The sequence below is a fragment of the Macrotis lagotis genome, chromosome 1 (assembly GCF_037893015.1).
Source record: "Macrotis lagotis isolate mMagLag1 chromosome 1, bilby.v1.9.chrom.fasta, whole genome shotgun sequence".
NCBI lineage: Eukaryota > Metazoa > Chordata > Mammalia > Peramelemorphia > Peramelidae > Macrotis > Macrotis lagotis.
Window position 1 is genome coordinate 80,986,969 of NC_133658.1, and position 18,617 is coordinate 81,005,585.

Here is an 18,617-nt window from a genome sequence, read left to right on the forward strand (position 1 = left end):
AATTTTCTCATCTACAAGATAGGGATAAAAATACCATAACCTGCCTCATGAGGTTATTTTGAAGGCCAAATGAGATGTTTATAAAGTGCTTTGTAAATTATAAAGCTTTATATATACATTTCACTTATTCTCATTTATTATTTAGGTAGTAGTTGAACAGAAGTCTTTCAAGGACCCCTTGAACATTGTTAGAATTGTGACCAAAAAAAAATATAGCTCTGATATCATGGGTTCTTGGACATATAAAATATGTTTTCAGATTATGTTAGGGATTTTATAAAGGGGGGAGAGGTGGAATACTTGAGAATAAGGTCCCTCTTTGTTCTGCCTGGACTCATAAGAGAAGCAGTGGGTAGGGAACTGGCCTTGGAGTCAGAGAAACCTGGATTCTGCTCCTGCCTTGGACAAGTATGGTCTATGTGACCTTGGGCAGATTATTTAACCTCTTAGGATCCCCAACCAACTCAAAGGCTATAAATTGCAAAGAAAGTGCTGATCTGGTAGAATAAATTCCTCACCTGAAATTCCCTGCCCAGATGAAATCACATGTCAATAAAAGCAAGATTCATAAACTGTTAGAGTTGAAAGAGACCTTGGAACATAGGAAGCCAGAGTTAGAATGGTCCTTAGAGACCATGGAGTCCAGTCCCATTATTACACCAAAGTGGAAACTGAGCCCCAGAGACTGCTAACCAGATTCTAAAAAAGCATCAGTTTAATTTCTACTAAAATAGGTCACTTTTTTCATAAACCACAAATCCTATTTCCATGCTAAAATTTGCTCAGAGACTGAAACACTGATACATCTCTCTACAGGAAATCCAAATTGTGACCTTTCTCATACTCAGAAGAATATTTTGCATTTTTCTGGTCTTTTATCCAGGGATCTCCCAGCACTCTCTAAATATGAACTGTTTTGTCTACACATCTGCCTCCTTACCCTACCAAGGTAGAGGATCATAGTACCCAGAACTGGAAGATGCCTTAGAGAGATTATGCCTTCCAATCCTCTAATATTACAAGCCCAGAAGTCCAGAGAAAAGATTTATCCAGAATAATATAGATAGTGAATGACAGAGTTAGGTTTTAAGCCCGGGTTCCATAACTCCAAAACTATTGCAGTTTACCCTTCATAGGACTCTAATCACTTAAAGACTAATTGAAGTAATAAAGGGCCCCATGTGACCCCAGTGTCCCTTGTGTAAAGTCATGAAGGAAAGGGCCAAGATATTGGTTTAAAATCCTCTATCTAACTTCAGTCAGATGAGAGAAGATCCATTTCAAAAGTTGTAAGTTAGGAGAGAGAATGGCACAACCCCTCTGCTTGGAAATTTAGCCCATTGTGAATTCAGTTAGATATCATCTTCTTCCATAGCCTCCTTGTTGGAGGAATGTGACCCAGGGATCTGAAAGACTTGTCAGTGCAGTTCATGCTCTGATAGATCCTGTGATTTCAAGTATGGACCTGGCTTTGGACAATGCATCTAATGACCAGCCTTGGTTACCTGGTTCATATGCACTATTTGTGCCTGAGCTATGGTGGAGCATCTCAAATTGTTTTGGGATCAGCCACAGTTAGACACACTATAAGACTCTAACACAGTGATATCATTTTGGTCCTCTTCAGGAATGAAGGACAATGACCCATCAACCAAACAATCGACTAACCAACCTAAATATGAAGTGACTCATCAAAGAGTTGACCATATCAGTTCACAAAAACTGCATTCTTAGAGGTGAAAGAACTGAGATCTGAGAGAGTCAAATGTTTAGTCAACAAACAATTATTAAATGATTACTATGAACCAGGCATCTCTCTAAGCAGATACAAAGAAGATACTAAGGAAATACAAAGAAAAACAGTAACATAGTTCCACTCTAAAAAAGTGGGTCTCTCATATTCCAAAGAGAGAGACACCATGCAAACAACTATGTACAAACAAAATACAGATAGGATAGAGTGAAGATAATCTAAGATTAAAGGGGAACAGTATAAAAGATGGGGTTTGAGTTGAGTCTTGAATGAAACCAGGGAAGCTAGGAGGCAGAGATGCGGATTGGGAGGGAGCATTCCAGGCATCAGGGACAGTCAGTGAAAATGTTCAAAGCCAAAAGATGTAACATCTTGTACAAGAAATAACAAGAAGACCATATCATAGAAGAGGAGGAAAGAAGTAAAAGAAATAGAGTCAACAAGTGCTAATTATGTAGCAAACTCTGGGCTGGGGTAGGCTAGAGAGGGGAGCAAAGGAACCTGAATCAGCGAATAGTAGAGGAAGAAGTCCAGAGAGTCGGCAATGAACCTGTAGAGGAATGGAGGAATGAATGTGGCTGATCTATACACTTGCCAGGAGCCATATCCAATCAGAGGAAGGAATCCCAGGACAGTTATTTTCCAAAGGGAGATGGCCCCAGGGGTGGAGTGGAGTTCCAGAGCAAGAATAGTGCGTTGATATAATGGGGAAAGATGCTCAGAGAGTAAAGACTAAAGCCTGAAGAAGAGTGAGAAAGACTGAAAAAGGATCAGGAAAGGACCAGATTATGAAGGATTCATATTTTATCCTGGAGGCAATATAATGACCTGATTAAACCTGGCCATTAGAAAGATTTCCTTAGGCAGATGAGTACAGGATGGACTGGAGCTGGGGAGAGTCTTAGCAGTGGAAGACTGAGAGGTGAGGATCACCCTCTCTTTTGGAGTCATTATGGTAGGAAACCCCTCCCCTGCCAAATACTCAAAATTTCTTCTTTTTGAGGAATCTGAGAAGGCATCCTTTTAAAAATTCTTGCTTTTGGATAATATCATTTCCAGTTCTTTGTCAGATTGTAGATTATAAAATACTTTCCTCTCAACATCCCTATGATGCAGAGGGTGTAAGTATTATTATCCCCCTCTTTAAAAATAAGGAAACTGAAGCTTAGAAAGGGAAAAAAATCAATTGTCATGGGTCATATAGGGAAAAAGAGTCAGACCTTGATTCCAGATCTTCTGGCATACAGTCCAAGACTCTTTCTGTGGTACTATTTTTCCTCACAACATGCTACAGTTTGAAAGTATTGACAACTAAAAAAAAAATGAAATTGAAGGGTAGGCAGAAACAGTGATTTAGCTAGTCCTGTTTGTTCCCATGTTAAAAAAAATGTTGAAAGTTGTAGTTGCAGAATTCAGTTTGATGTGAGGAAAAACTGCTGAACAACTATCTGTCCAAAAATTACCTGCTGTGGCCCAGTGTCCTTCAAATAGAATGAGGAATAAAAACCTTCCATCAATGCTTGGAGTAGAATTGGCTTCTTCCAGAATTGAGTTCCTCTCTGTCATTGGAAGGCTTCTTGCACATTCTCATTCATTAGAGTTACATTTATATATTTTGAAGTTTTCTAAGCATTTTACATGTTATCTTATTTGATCCTTGCAATCATCCTCAGAGACAGAGGCTCTTATTACCCCCCCCCTTTTTGCATATAAGAATACTGAGGTCCAATTACCCACTCAAGTCCACATAGCAAATATCAAAGGAAGGATTAGAACCCAATTCTTTCTAACTTCAAGTGGAATACTCTAATCATTGCACATACAGGATGTCATTAAATGATACCTTATTAGGGATTCAATTCAGCAATCACTTATTAGGTGAATACTAATGTATAATAAGGCTTTGTTCTAGGAACAGTAGATACAAAAATAAAAATTAAAGTTCTTATCTTTAAGGAACTATATTCAGTGTCTGTGTGTGTATGTGTATGCGATAATATCTGCTATGCAAATACTACGCACATTATAGAAACAAGTATCAAAGTAAATTAATGAGGAAAATATCATTGAGAACTGTGTCTTGTGGGTAAAGAGCAGACAGAATTTCCTAGAGAAGTGATAGATTCTGAAAGACAGAGGTAAGAAAGAAAGAAATCCCAGGTATGGAGGATGAGTTGTATGCATGCATGGACATAAGATATAGTTTATTGAATTCAAGCTGCAGTTATTCTAATGTTTTTGGAACATAATGTTGAATAAGACTTCAAAGTAAGAACAAGTTTTATCCCAGTGGCAGGAGACAGTCATAGATAGTTTTAGAGTAGACAAGTGGTACTATCAGATCTTGGTCTTAGGAAGATTATTTTGACAACTAAATTAAGCCATACTACAGGCAAAATATAAAAAGGACCTGAATATTAGGATAGTGGTCATGTTGCTGGAGAGAAGAGGGTGGGGGCAAGAATGTTGGAGAGGTAGAATTGATAAGCACTGGTAGTTGATTAGGTATGAGGGGAAAGGGGGGAGGTCCTGGAGGAACAGGATGGTTCCAAGTCATGAACTTAGTGATTGGGAGTATGGTGGTCGCATCAATAGAAATGGAAGTTTGGAGGAATAGATTTGGGGATTCCTGATTAGGCAGGGTTTGATTAAATGACCTATGAGATTCCTTCAGGTTAGAAATTTTGTAATTTTGTTATAGGGAGGTAAATTTAATATGTGCATAATATCTGTACGGCCTCCCTCACAGTGTTATCAAGATTGAATGAGATAATATATGTGCAGCCATTTTCAAACCTTAAAAACACTATGAAAATGTCAACTAATATTTATTGAAATAATTAATGAATTGTGAGCCAGACTCTTTTATTGGACAAACAGAAACACCAGTGTTCTCCAAGTCTCCAGAATAACTAGCTACCCAATCTCCTTCCCAGCTCTCCAGGATGACTAATTTGAACATATTAGAATAGAACATATTAGAACAATTTGAACATATTAGAATAATCATTAGTTCTCCTTTTAAGTTCCTTCTGATTGAATTCCTGCAGTGTCTACAGATTCTTATTTTCCTCATCTGAATTATGTCTTATTAATTGAGTCTCAGAGTCATGAATGAGTGGGGGAGGGGCAGGGGTGTTACCTAATCTCTCCCAGCATCTCTGATGGGCAGCATTTCATGACTGAGGAGATATAATGTAATAGAAAGAACCCTGAATTTTCAAATAAGAATTTGAGTGCCATCTCTGCTGCTTATTGCTTTCATGATGTGGATTGAGTCATGAAATCTTTCTCCTATAAAATATGGAGACTGAATTGGATAATCCCCTTAGTCTTTCAATTCCAGCATTTTATAATGTATTATCATTTTATTTGCCTTTGAATATCTGGTGACTAATTGCGTCATGTTGGGAAAGTCACTTTCCTTTTCTGGCCCCAGAAAAGATTAGCCATGTTGATATTTCGGATACCTTCTGATTCCAAAAATTTATGATTCTTTATCACCTAACCTCCATTATGTCTAGTTTCTTCATTTGTAAATTGGGGATATATTGCAAAGTGATAATGAAAATAAACAAGACAATATTAAAATTATGGAATGATCCATAAGAACTAGAAGAGATTCACAGAACCAATCTAGTTCAGCTCCAACCCAAATTATGAACCTCACCTAAAATATCCCGAACAGAGAATTTATCCAGCCTCTGCTTCAAGACCTTTTGAGTAGTGAAGGAATTATGTGTAGTGGCAATCTTAATAGTTTTGAACAATCCATGCTTATTGTTATGGATTCCCTGGCCATCATTTAAGGGACTGAATATATTTAATGTTATATAAATGTGATTTTTAAATCATTATTATTATTACTTCAGAAAATCTTTTTTATACCCACCTATTACTCCTTCCCAAGAGGAAATAGGAAGCATAAGAAATTTATAGGAGTAGTAGTAGTAGTAGTAGTTGTTGTTGTTGTCAACATAGTCTTGAATATCCATAACAAACTCCAGTATAATATACAGAATCTGTGTTCCCACTTGAATTAAATTTATCTTCCCCTTTCATTTAGTTTTAGCTGTGTGGAGATGAGAGTTTTGTGTAGTAATTATTCAGATGTATTGATCTCTTTCTTCTGCTTACATCTTTCAGAACGCCCTTTTAGGATCATACTTCATGATTAAGTCACATTGTACCACTCTTCAGTTTCTATTACATTGGTTATGTGCTGCTTTCCTTGTCCTCACAGGCCTCATAGGGGTATAAAGAGGTCCCCAGGTTCTTAAAAGCTCTTGGCTTTTCCAAAGTGGAAAAACTTCAAATGGTGGCCCTAGAGATATATGTCTATCATCCAAGAGCCACTCTAGCTAGATTTCATCACCTTAAGCTTGACCCTTTGTATCAAGACTGTTTTGGCCACAGTATCTCATGAAGATTCCCAACTAAGGTATATATACCATTTTTATCCATGATGAAAGGCATGCTCACATGAATTTTCATCTATCATAGGTTTCTAATAAGTTTTAGAGTGTATAAGTACATACCTTATCCCCTGTAATAAAATATAAACTTTTCATGAGTTTTGGAATTGTTACATTTCAACTTTGTACCCCACTTCTTTTGCCCAATAGCATTAATCATTTAATATGAATTTATTGAATTAAGTTGAATAAGGTTGGAAAAAATATTTCATTTATTGCTTCAAAAAAAATGTAAAAAGGCTTCACAGATTCAGAGACTCTTGAAGATAAAAGGAAGGTTGGTTCACAAAATATTAGAATATGGAACACTGTATTTTCATGCTGGAAGGAGCCTTATAATATAGTACATACATAGTAAGCCAGATTTGCTAGGGTCCTTAGAAGATAATACATCGAGTGTTGGATGGGTTATTCCATTCATTGTATTTGTATTCTTTTAAATATTTAATTGATTGATTGTTTATAAGTGACCTTAGAATAGAGGCATAGAACATTAGCTTAAGAAGGAACCTTAAACTATAGAACATGGAATATTAGAAATGAAGGGTCCTTTGACATAAATTATCCAGTCCAAGGGATTCTTAACCTTTTTTTTTGTATCCCAGACCCATTTGACTCTCTGGTAAAGCCTATGGACCCCTTTTAAATACATAAAAGACATAGATTAAAAAAAAACAATTATATTGAAATAAAGATGTAATTTTTTTCCATTTAAGTTCATGGACTTCCTGGTCTGTGGATTCCCAGGTTAAGAATCCCTGATTTAGGGGGGCGGAGCCAAGATGGCGACATGAAGGGATCCAGTCTTAGGAGCTCTCTGATAAAAACTCATAAACTAAGGACTCTAACTAAACTTTTGAGAGACAGAACCCACAAAGGGACCCAGTGGGGCAGTTCTCCTACCCAAGGTAACCTGGAAAAGAGCAGAGAGGCTCTGCTCCCCAGGGCCGGAGGGGTGGCCCGCCAGAGCCAAGGAACTTCAGCCTCCCGGAGGCAGCCCCAGGGCGTTGGCCCCCCCCCCCCCCCCCCCCGCAGCTCGCAGCAGGGGGGGGGGGGTCTCCTGGGCTGCACCCCAGGGAGCACTGGCAGGGAGTGGGGGAGCAGCAGGGGACCTCTGCCAGGGCAAGCACGTGGAGCCCAGCCCTCAGGGCACACAGCCAGCAGCCTGGTCTTTTGGCAGCCCAGATCCAGGAAACAGAAGCAGGCGGAGCCGGTAAGCAGGAGCCCCCAGGACATGAACCAATTGAGCTGAGGCAGGGGAGTGAAGAGAGAGACTGCCAAGCTCTGTCCTCTGCCTCTGGAACAGGACTCTGGAGCTCTGACCACATTCAGATCCTGATCGCGGTCTAGGCCCCCCCATAGAACAACAGGGCCCCCCCCCACCTCGGCCCCGTGGCAGAGGGGGGGCACATACATTCACAGACCAGGAGGGAGGACAGAGCCTCACACACTGAGCCCCTTGTGGGAGTGTCCCAAAAGCTCAGGAAGCACCCCCCAAAAAACAGGCTTAGGCTGAGAAAATGAACAAACAAAGAAACAAGAGGAAGACCATTGAGAAATATTTTGCAAATGAGCCCAAGAAGGATCAAAATACTCAGTCTGAAGATGAGGAAGCACAAGCTACTGCATCTAAAGACTCCAAGAAAAACAGAAATTGGGCTCAGGCTATGACAGAGTTCAAAAAAGACTTTTAAAATCAAACAAGGGAGTTAGAAGAAAAACTGGGAAAAGAAATGAGAGAGATGCAGGAAAAACATGAAAATGAAGTCAGCAGCTTAGTCAAGGAAATCCAAAAAAATGCTGAAGAAAATAGCATGCTAAAAACCAGCTTAGGTCAAATGGATAAAACAGTTCAAAAAAGTTATTGAGGAGAAGAATGCCTTAAAAAGCAAAATTAGCCAGATGGAAAAAGAGATAAGAAAACTCTCTGAGAACAAATCCTTCAGACAAAGAATAGAATTCAGGGAGATTGATGAATTTAACAGAAATCAGGAATCAATACTTCAAAACCAAAAAAATGAAAAATTAGAAGAAAATGTGAAATATCTCATTGAAAAAACAACTGATATGGAAAACAGACTTAGGAAAGATAATTTGAAAATTATTGGAATACCTGAAAGTCATGATCAGGAAAAGAGCCTTGACATCATTTTCAAAGAATTACTACAGGAAAATTGCCCTGATATTCTAGAAGCAGAGGGCAAAATAGAAATGGAGAGAATCCACCAATCCCCCCAAGAAAGAGATCCCAAAAAACCAACCCCCAGGAATATTATAGCCAAGTTCCAGAACTCCCAAGTCAAAGAGAAAATATTACAAGCAGCCAGAAGGACACAGTTCAAATATCATGGAGCTGCAGTCAGGATCACACAGGACTTAGCAGCAGCTACATTGGAAGCTCATAGGGCTTGGAATACAATATACCAGAAGGCAAAAGAGCTTAGAATGCAACCAAGAATGAACTACCCAGCAAGGCTGAATGTCCTCTTCCAGGGAAAAAGATGGGCTTTCAATGAACCAGGGGAATTTCAAAGGTTCCTTTTAGAATGGCCAGAGCTGAACAGAAGGTTTGATCTTCAGATACAGGACTCAGGTGAAGCATGGAGATTGGAGGAGAGGGGGGAAATATGAGGGACTTAATGAGGATGAACTGCATGTATAGAAAAATGATACTGATAATATTCATATGAACCATCTCAGTTAATAGAGCAGGTAGAGGGAGCTTTTATAGTTGAAGCACAGGAGAAAGCTGAATTCGAAGATAAAATATGGTGTAAAAATGGAGTCAATAAGAAAAATAGGGAAATGGAATGGGAGAAAGAAAAAGGAGAGGGGGAATAGTCCAAGCTATTCCACATAATAAGATTTTTTTTTTATTACAATGAGCTATTTCAATGATATGGAAGGGGGGAGGCAAGGGGGAATGAGGGAACCTTTGCTCTCATCAGAGATGGCTAGGAGAGGAAACAGCAAATATACTCAATGGGGTATAGACAACTGGAGTAAGAAGGAGGGGGGAGCAGGGGGAAGGGGTGGGGATGTGAGTAAAGGAGGAGAGGATGGACCATGGGGGGACAGTGGTCACATATAACACATTTTCTTTTTTTACTTCTTGCAAGGGGCTGGGATTGGATGGCCTGCCCAGGACCATAGGGCCAGGTGGATTCTTGGCCTAAGGGGTGGTATGGGGGCTCAGGGCTTCTTGGCCCCAGGACCAGGGATCTGTCTGCTGTGCCACTCAGCAACCCTACAGCAGAGTCAGAGTGAAAGGAGAGAGAAACTATAGTACATGGTAGTGGAGAAATAAGAAAGGAGGGAGTTGTGATCAGCAATGGTAATGTTGGAAAAATATGGAAGTAACTTTTGTGATGGACTTATCATAAAGAATGTGATCCACTCACGACAGAGTTGATGGTGTTGGAACAAAGACTGAAACACATTTTTTGTTATTATTATTTGGGGGAGGGTGCAGGGCAAGTGGGGCTGGGTGGCCTGCCTGAGGCCACATAGCAGGGTGATCATTGGGTGTCTGGGGCCAGATTTGGACCCAGGTGCTCCTGGCTCAAGGGCCAATGCTCTGTCTGCCACCCAGCCACCCCTACTATTATTACTATTTTATTTTATTTTGGGTCTTTGTTTTTCTTCTTTTTGGTTTTTGCAGGGCAGTGGGGATTGGGTGACTTGCATGTCACATGGCTGGGTGATTATTGGGTTTACGAGGCTGGATATAGACTCGGGTGCTAGTGGCTCCGGGGCTGGTGCTTCATCCATTGCACCACCTGGCCATAGCTACAATTATTACTATTATTTTTTTAATTTTAATTTTTTTCTCCCCCCTTTACTTTTTTGCCCAAGCAAGTCTATCTATATTCATGGGGGGAGGGGTACTTTGTTTACTTGTAAACAAGTATATTTTATTAATGTAAAGAAAAACATTTGTACAAAATGAGAATAAAAATAAATTAAAAAAAAAGAATCCCTGATTTAGTATAAAACCCTTATTTAGTAGATGGTTGAACAGTTTCAGATAGGGCAAGGAATTTGACCAGTTACATAGAGAATAGGTGATTCCTGTCTATCCCTATTTGGTACCTTTCTATTAAATGATGGCATCTTGTTCTTTTCTTCCATTCTGATTCTTTGATTCTTGATATTCTATATGGATATCTATTATTATTCATAGCTGATAAATAGGGAGATTGAACAATGAAAATTTTATTGTTAAAATCCTTATTTTTTCAGCTTTGGCATGATTCATGATGGAGAAGGAAATACATGCAAAAAGGCTGAAGGCAACATCATGTCCCCCACTCTAACTGGAAACAATGGGGTATTCTCTTGGTCTTCTTGCAGTAGGCAATATCTCACCAAGTTCCTCAGGTATGGTCAGAAAAAATCAAGGGGACTATCCAATAGAATTCTCTCTGGGTAGTGTTGAAAGCAATGAAAAATAGGGTAGAGGTCAGTGTTCTCAAAAGGTGACCCCAGTCACCTTGTTGAGTGATAAGCCAATGACAATATAAATAGCTCAGTTACTAACTCAGTCTTCTGATATGTCTCAGCTTTGGGTTCAGTGGCTTGTCAAATATCTCCAATATATAAATGGTGGATCTGGAGTTCAGGAGAGGTTAAGTGATTTGCCCATGGCTGCAGATCTGACTGAGATCAGCACTCATTCCTATATAGCATGGAACCCCTTTGGGTGGACATATTCTTCTAGTTTGTTCCAGAAGAGGATTATTTCACTTCTTAGTTGTTACTATCTGGTTATCCCCCACTGTCACTCCCTGCTCCCAGAAACAAAGAATCAATTGGATAAATTCTGTCAAACATAGTAGGAAAAAGTGGAAGGCAAAATCTGAACTGATTATTTAACTAAAAGGTTCGCTTGTTGGTCATCATTTCTGTCACGAGAAGCATCAAAACCTGCCAAATTTTGCTTTGGAGGATTCTCTGTATACAAGAATGAGTGGAGACATACTATGTAAGGAGATGAAAACTATGATTTTTAATCCTGCCTAGTTTTGCCTTGGTGTGTTCTCTGAAGACAAAAGTGGACAGAGACTTAATATATAAAGAGTTCAGGATCTGTGACTTTGACAGTTCTCCTGTTGTGGAAATTCCTTCCATTGATGTAGACTACAACCCAATTATGATTTTGTAGATAGTCCTTAGGAAATTGTCAGCAGCACACAAATGTTAAATAACACCCAAAGTCATACAGATAATATCAGAGGACAAATATGAACTTCATTTTTTCTAACACTAAATTCAGCACTCTGAACACTATACCATGCTGCCTCATCGGCAAGGATGGGACTTAGAATCACTGAGCAGAATTGAGCTTACCGAGCTGAATTCAAAACCTAGAATCATATTTAAAAATGAGGAAGAATTGGAGCAGGTAGATGGCACAGTGGATAGAGCACCGTCCCTGTAGTCAGGAGTACCTGAGTTTAAATCCAGCCTCAGACACTTAATAATTACCCAGCTGTGTGGCCTTGGGCAAGCCACTTAACCCCATTGCCTTGCAAAAAAAAAAAAAAACAACTAAAAAAAATTACTAATAAAAATGAGGAAGAATCTACTCACATGAGACACATTGGAATATGGGTCAGTTACTAAAACTAGGTGCTCATCTTTGCTAAAATCATATGTTTTACGAGGGGAGGAAAAACCTTTCAGCTTCAGTAATCTACAGGAACATTCCAATTCAACAGTTCTGCTGTTTTGGGGGTAAAGACTCTTTGGAAAACATAAATATAGTTATAGGGAGACTGAGATTTTTTCTCCACTACATCAACTTACAGTGGTATTCAATTAAGCATTCTGCTACTGTTTACCTATATAAAGACATGGGCATGGGCAAGGGCATGGGCAAATCATTTCCCCTCTATGTTTTAGTTTCCTCAATTGTAACATTAATGTGTTGTCCTAGACAAGGAATCTGACACCTGTCTAATAAATAGTCCTTAAGACCCCTTCTACCCCTTAGTCTTACGAATTGAATTTCATACTAGTTAATTTCTTTTTTCTAATAGTCTTTTTAAATTTTTATTTTTTCCAATTATATACAAAGATAGTTTTCAATATTCAACCTTTTGCAAGCTTTTGAATTGCACATTTTTTCTACCATCCTCTCTTCTCTTCCCCCCCCTCCCCATGGCAGCAGACAATCTGATGTAGATTATATGTGTACAATTGTGTTTAACATATTTCCATATTAGCCATGTTGTGAAAGAAGAATTAGAACTAAGGAGAAAAAACCATGAGAAAGAAAGAAAAAGCACAAAAAAGTTTTAAAAAATAAACATAGTATACTTTGTTCTGCATTTAGACTTCATAGTTTTTCTCTGGATATGGATGACATTTTTCATAATGGATCTTTTAAGATTGTCCTTGATCATTGAACTGCTCAGAGGACCTGCATTTATCACAGTTGATCATCACCCGATGCTGCTGTTAATGTGTACAATGTTTTCCTGGTTCTGCTCACTCCACTCAACATCAGTTCATTACAAGTTTTTCTAGGTTTTTCTGAAGTCTGACTGCTCCTGATTTCTTACAGAGCAATAGTACTCCATCCCAATGGGCATCCCCACAATCTCTAGGAATTCTTTGTCACTACAAAAAAGAGCTGCTATGAATATTTTTGTAGTATAGGTTCTTTTCCTTTTTCTTATCTCTTTTGGATACAGACCTAATAGTGGTATTACTGGATCAAAGGGTATGCAAAGTTGTATTGCCTTTGGGCTTAATTCCAAGTTGCTCTCCAGAGTGTTTGGATCAGTTCACAACTCCACTAACAGTGAATGAGCATCCCAGTTTTCCCACATCCTCTCTAGCATTGGTCACCTTCCTTTTTTTGTCAGTTTAGTCAATCTGATAACACCTAGCTATTTTCACATTTAATTTTCCAGTGCAAAGAATACTACTAGCATTGAAATATTACCTTTCAGATTTTCTATTCATTTTTAATAGGAACATTGAAGTTCTATAGAGTGTTTTTTATTGTTGCCTTCCCATTTGCTGTGGCTTCAGTCTTTCCCACCCTGTTAAAGAGACTGAGAAAGAGAGTAGTGCAATCATATAGCAAGAATCCATATGAAATAACAGAAGGATAGACAACATTTTCCATTGGGTATCTATGAAGTATCAAGGATCTAAGGGAAGTTCCCAAGCACATGGGACAAATTCTTAGCAAAGGATTTATGAATAAGGATAAGAGACACTCAAGATAAGGAACAAAGTGGTCAATTTTCGATAAGCAGTTTTGAAAGATGTATCCACATAGATGAGATCTCACATTCTCTGCAATATTGAAGTAACCGTTGCACAAATGTATGAGTAGAGTGGGGGCTTTTTAATGTTAAAATTCCAAACTAGATGCACTAACTAATGTGCATCTTTTTTTCCTCCAGCACAGCCCAGGCCTCTTGTCTGGTTGATGAACCAAAGCAAACAGGACAATATAAATACCCAGACACACTGCCAGGGCAGATCTATGATGCAGATGTTCAATGCAAGTGGCAATTTGGAGCAAAAGCCAAACTTTGCAGCCTCAGTTTTGTGAAGGTAGGTTTATATTATGATTCTGAAGGAGCTTGTTCATGATGTGGCTATCACAGACTGTTAGAGATTGGGTGTACTGAAGTCAAGAGTCAGTATCTTGTGTCTGATGTAATAATGAAACTTCCTGGGTTATTGTTCAAAGAATAAGTTGATCATCATGATTTTTCCTCAGGGAAAAACTTTGACAAAAAGGTAAAGTAGGAAAGATTGTTGAATTTGGAGTCTGAGAAAATGAACTTATATCCTGAATCTGCTAATTACTAGCTGGGTATCCTTGAACAACTCACTTTGTAATTCTTTTTTTTAAATCTTGATTTCCCTATCTTGCTCAGGTTGAAAATTCAGGGACTACTCATTGGCCTGATCCCACTTACAACTGGCATTGGAGCCTTGACCTGCTCTGTTTCTATCTTGTTCTAATTTTCCTGCCCTTATGTAAGCTTTCTCTTGCTCAATTCTGAGCTCAAGTCATTATCCTTCTATCTTAAGCATCCTCATTTACTTGCTTTTCCTCATCCAGACAGCCAGTCAGTTGATGGGTCTTGTTTCTACCTCTGTCTCTCCCATCTATTCAAGTAGTTACCACTATTTTTCAGTTTCTCAATGATAAACTAAGACATAGCTGTTGCCTACTGATTGGTTTCCTTGTCTCTATTCCCTCCAATCCATCTTTCATACAGTTGACTTTCCTCAAGGGCTAGTTCTGATCATGTAGCTGCCCTATTGAATGAACTATTGTTTCTAGGAATCAGAAGACTTGGCTTTGAATTTTGACACTACTTATTAGCAGTGTGAAGCTGCATATGTTATATGATTTCTTTGGGTCTCAGTTTTTCTATTTGTAAAATGATCAATGAATTTCCTTCTAGCTCTAATGATCCATGATTTATGAAATATTCATTTACTAGGGTACTAATATGACATGACTCTTGAGTGGCTTGATATTTCCAAGCATTTTCTGGGCTCCAGGTATGGAATCTATGAGAAAATAGTTACCATTAAATTGTACCATTTAGACAGGCAACATTAGACTAGATTTCATTTCATCACTTCGTTTTCACTCAGCTCTCCTGGGTCATCCTATGAGTGGCACAGAAATGTGAGACATTGACCTAGGTTAGAGACCTCTGTTAACCCACATGCAGATATCAAATACTCAAAAGGAAGTGGGGGGCCTAGGTGGCACAGTGGATAGAACACCGGCCCTGGAGTCAGGAGTACCTGGGTTCAAATCCTGTCTCAGACATTTAATAATTACCTAGCTGTGCGGCCTTGGGCAAGCCACTTAACCCCATTTGCCTTGCAAAAAAACCTAAAACAAAAAAAGGAAGAGGGGCCCCAGATCAATAGTATGCATGAGTGCCACTGAAGCTTATTTCCCAACCTCTGTAAATCTCGTCTTTATTCCTACCAATAACTCTTACCAGACATTCCACACTAAGTTATTGCCTTTACTGTTGCCCCAATTCTGTACCAGGAAATGATAAACAGTTTCCACATCCATCCCATCTGCAGTTACTTTCTATGCAGTGGAAGTGAGTAGTAGCCATCAATTGCTATGGCTTAACAGGAAATACATGACCAGGTTTGGCTAGCCCTTCATTCTTCATTTAAAAAGTGGGTTCTTTTACTCCCAGAGGGGGGGAAAATCATGAGAAACCTTTTAATCTAGCTTGGATCTGTTTCCTTAATCTATCTGGTATATAACTTTTTTAACCTTTGCTTGGTCTTAGATTATTACTTCTTCCTCCTCTCTTGAATCTCACAGCTCCCTATAGATGGACTTCTTGGCTTTATCCCTTTTTCACAAATAAACTGGTAATCAACCTTTGCTTCTTAGCTTGACCTACCTTCACTGACCCTGACCCTTCACTAACTCCAAAGAGTATTGTTGCAGATGTCCCACCCCTTCTGGTCCTGGCTGCTTTGGCACTGTGCCAAAATGGGGACTAGGGGAATTGGACTTGGATGATTTTTAAAATGCTTAGTAAAGCCTTAGTTTTGTGACATTAATAAGACAAAAAAAATAGATCCTATCTTAATAACTTTGAGAATGGCCTCCTATTTTCTATCTCTCATTTTGTTTAGCAATATAAGTTCTTGGAAAGCTTCATCAAAATTCTTCCAAAATTGTAGCCTCAATTTAATATCAAGATACAACAAAACAAAGAATATTTTTAAACATGTAGAGCTGCAGAAAGGACTTTGACATGGGAGTCAAGAGGACATATTGCTTCTAACTAGTTAAGTAACTTCAAGCAAGTAATTTCCCTTCCTTGGCCTCAGTTTCTTCATCTACAAAGTAAGAGTTTGGAAAAGATATAAAAAACCTAAGGATCTTTCTGAAACATTCTATGTTCTAAGGTCCTTTCAAATTTAAGCACTTGGATCTTCATATCTTCCCTAAACATGGTATGGATGACATTTGTTGCTTTTGTAACAATTGAATATTTTGAAATTGAAAATTAAAATTTCTTCTTAGTATTTTGTTAGATCTATGATCTCCTCAGCAGTTATGTGGTACATACTAGATGGAATGCTGAACTTGATTTCAGGAAGACTTGAGTTTGAATCCTACCTTAAGCATTTACTAGTTGTATGACCCTCAACACATTACTTAACCTCTCCTAGCCTTAGTTTCCTCATCTATAAAATGATAATAATAATAATAATAATGATGATGATGATAATAATACTTGATGGGAGGTAGTTTTGAGTGTAAAATGAGATAATATGTATTAAGGGCTTTTCAAATCTTAAAGTCCTGTATAATTAAATTCTCTCCACTAATGTAGATCTCAACTCATCTCTGTTCTCTAATCCTGTAGGACAGCATAAATCCTCCATAAAGTATGTACCTCAAACTTTGGTGATTTTTTTCTGGTTCTTTCATTATTTCATGGGTTTCCATATAATCCAGTGCCCTTGGCAGAGCAGAGAGAGGACTGACCCTGGAGTCAGTATAATCAAGGTCCCTGTGACACACTTTGACTTTGTATGATGGTTAAGTTCTTCACTTTTTAGCATCCCTAGACACCTCTGTAATAATATCAAGCATAGTCAGATTGTGCATCTTTATTGGTAGAGGGAATTTTCACAGATGTTTACTACCTTGTTATCTGTTATACTGCATTTTTGTTAGAGGGCCAGACAATTTTTCTTCTAGTTATAGGTGCCCTCGGTGATGTATTTGATGCTATTTCTATAATCATTGTTGGGAATATGAGGCTTCCCATTTCCTCACTAGGTTCCTTTCCTTTGTCTTTTGAATCATACACAATTTTTATTCTTCCAAGATCATGACATGGCTTGTTTCAAAATTGGGCAGCATCATTGAGAGAATATTTTTTTATCGAGGTAACTTTTTCTGTCAAGGAATTCATGATTTTGGAAAGCATGACTCAGTGTCTCATTACCTCCAAGGTACAGGATGAAATCTTCAATTTGGTTTTTAAAGCTCTTCACCATCTAGTTTCTTCTGATCCTTCTAATCTTTTTACATTTTTCTCTTCCACATAGTCTACAAAACAGTGACATCCTTACTCCATTCTACTTGCTTTATCTGGTTGGCATTCTGAGTCTTTTCACTCACTGCCCCTATACTTACAATGTCCTTCCTCCTTCCTTATCTCTGCCTTGAGGCTTCCATGGCTTCCTTCAAGTTTCAACTCATATCTCATCTTCTAAAAGAAGACTTTCCTTCTCTGTCTTCCCCCCACCCACACTTCACCCCTCTCCTCCCCTGCCATGCCTAATGCCTTTAAGATTTCCTTCCTATTATATTGTGTATATCTTGTGTGTACATAGTTGTTTCATTAGAATGTGAACTCCTTGAGGACAGGGACCATTTTTTTGGCCTTTCTTTGTATTCCTTAATGAGTAACTGTTATTGTTGATAACAAGTAATTCCTTGCTTTTCCAAGTTCCTGATACCTGCTGTTTTCTTAGGTCAAAAGTGCCTCTGGAAAATGAGGCAGTATTCAGATGTTTTGATTTCAGAATTCCTTTGCATTCTTAAAAATTATTAAGGAATCTAAAAAAGTGTTTTTGTTTATATGGGGGTATTTGTTATTGCTCAGTTTTTTTCAGTCATGTCTGACTCTTCACAACCCCACTTGGGGTTTTCTTGGCAATGATACTGGAGTGGTTTTCCTTTCCTTCTCCAGTTCAGATGAGGAAACTGAGGCAAACAGGGGTAAATGACTTGCCCAGGGTCACACAACTAGTAAGTGACTGTGGCCAGATTTGAACTCAGGAAGAGGAGCCTTCATGATTCCAGGTCTGACCCTCTTTGTTGTTCCATTATTAGTTCTACCTTAGAAATTAAAATTTCTTAGTATTATTGTGAAAATAGTTTTGATCTCTTTGATCCCTTTAAAGGGTCTTGGGAACCACCCCCAAGGGTCCTGAGCCATCCTTTGAGACCTGCTGGTGGATATGTTATACTGAATACCTCAATTCTCACTTTTACATAACTACTCTTTGCTTTTCCTTTTCAGGATATTTGCAAATCACTTTGGTGCCATCGAACAGGCCATAGGTGTGAGACAAAATTCATGCCAGCAGCAGAAGGCACCATTTGTGGTCTGAGTAAGGTAAACTGCATGGTCTTTAGCCTTGTGTTTCTTTTTTGACTTTGTATTCCACCAGTATCTGATACATTAAGAATTACTGCTTAAAAAATGATTGTTGATTGATTGATTGATTGATTCAGCAGAGGGGTGACTTAAAAACAGACAGTCTGGGGTGGTACAGTAGATCAAGTTCTGGACTTGGCATCAGGAAGACCTGATCTGATCAGAATTTATATCTGATCT

The 18,617-nt window shown here is 38.6% G+C and overlaps 1 protein-coding gene across 1 annotated transcript in view; it reads left to right on the top strand.

The window, feature by feature from the left end:
* Positions 1 to 18,617, top strand: part of ADAMTS18 (ADAM metallopeptidase with thrombospondin type 1 motif 18) — a 190,268-nt gene that overhangs the window by 84,668 nt on the left and 86,983 nt on the right. The window contains exons 9-11 of the mRNA XM_074203596.1: positions 10,471 to 10,608; positions 13,650 to 13,803; positions 18,300 to 18,395. Coding sequence (XP_074059697.1) covers positions 10,471 to 10,608; positions 13,650 to 13,803; positions 18,300 to 18,395 — 388 coding nt within the window. The remainder of the gene's footprint in view (positions 1 to 10,470; positions 10,609 to 13,649; positions 13,804 to 18,299; positions 18,396 to 18,617) is intronic.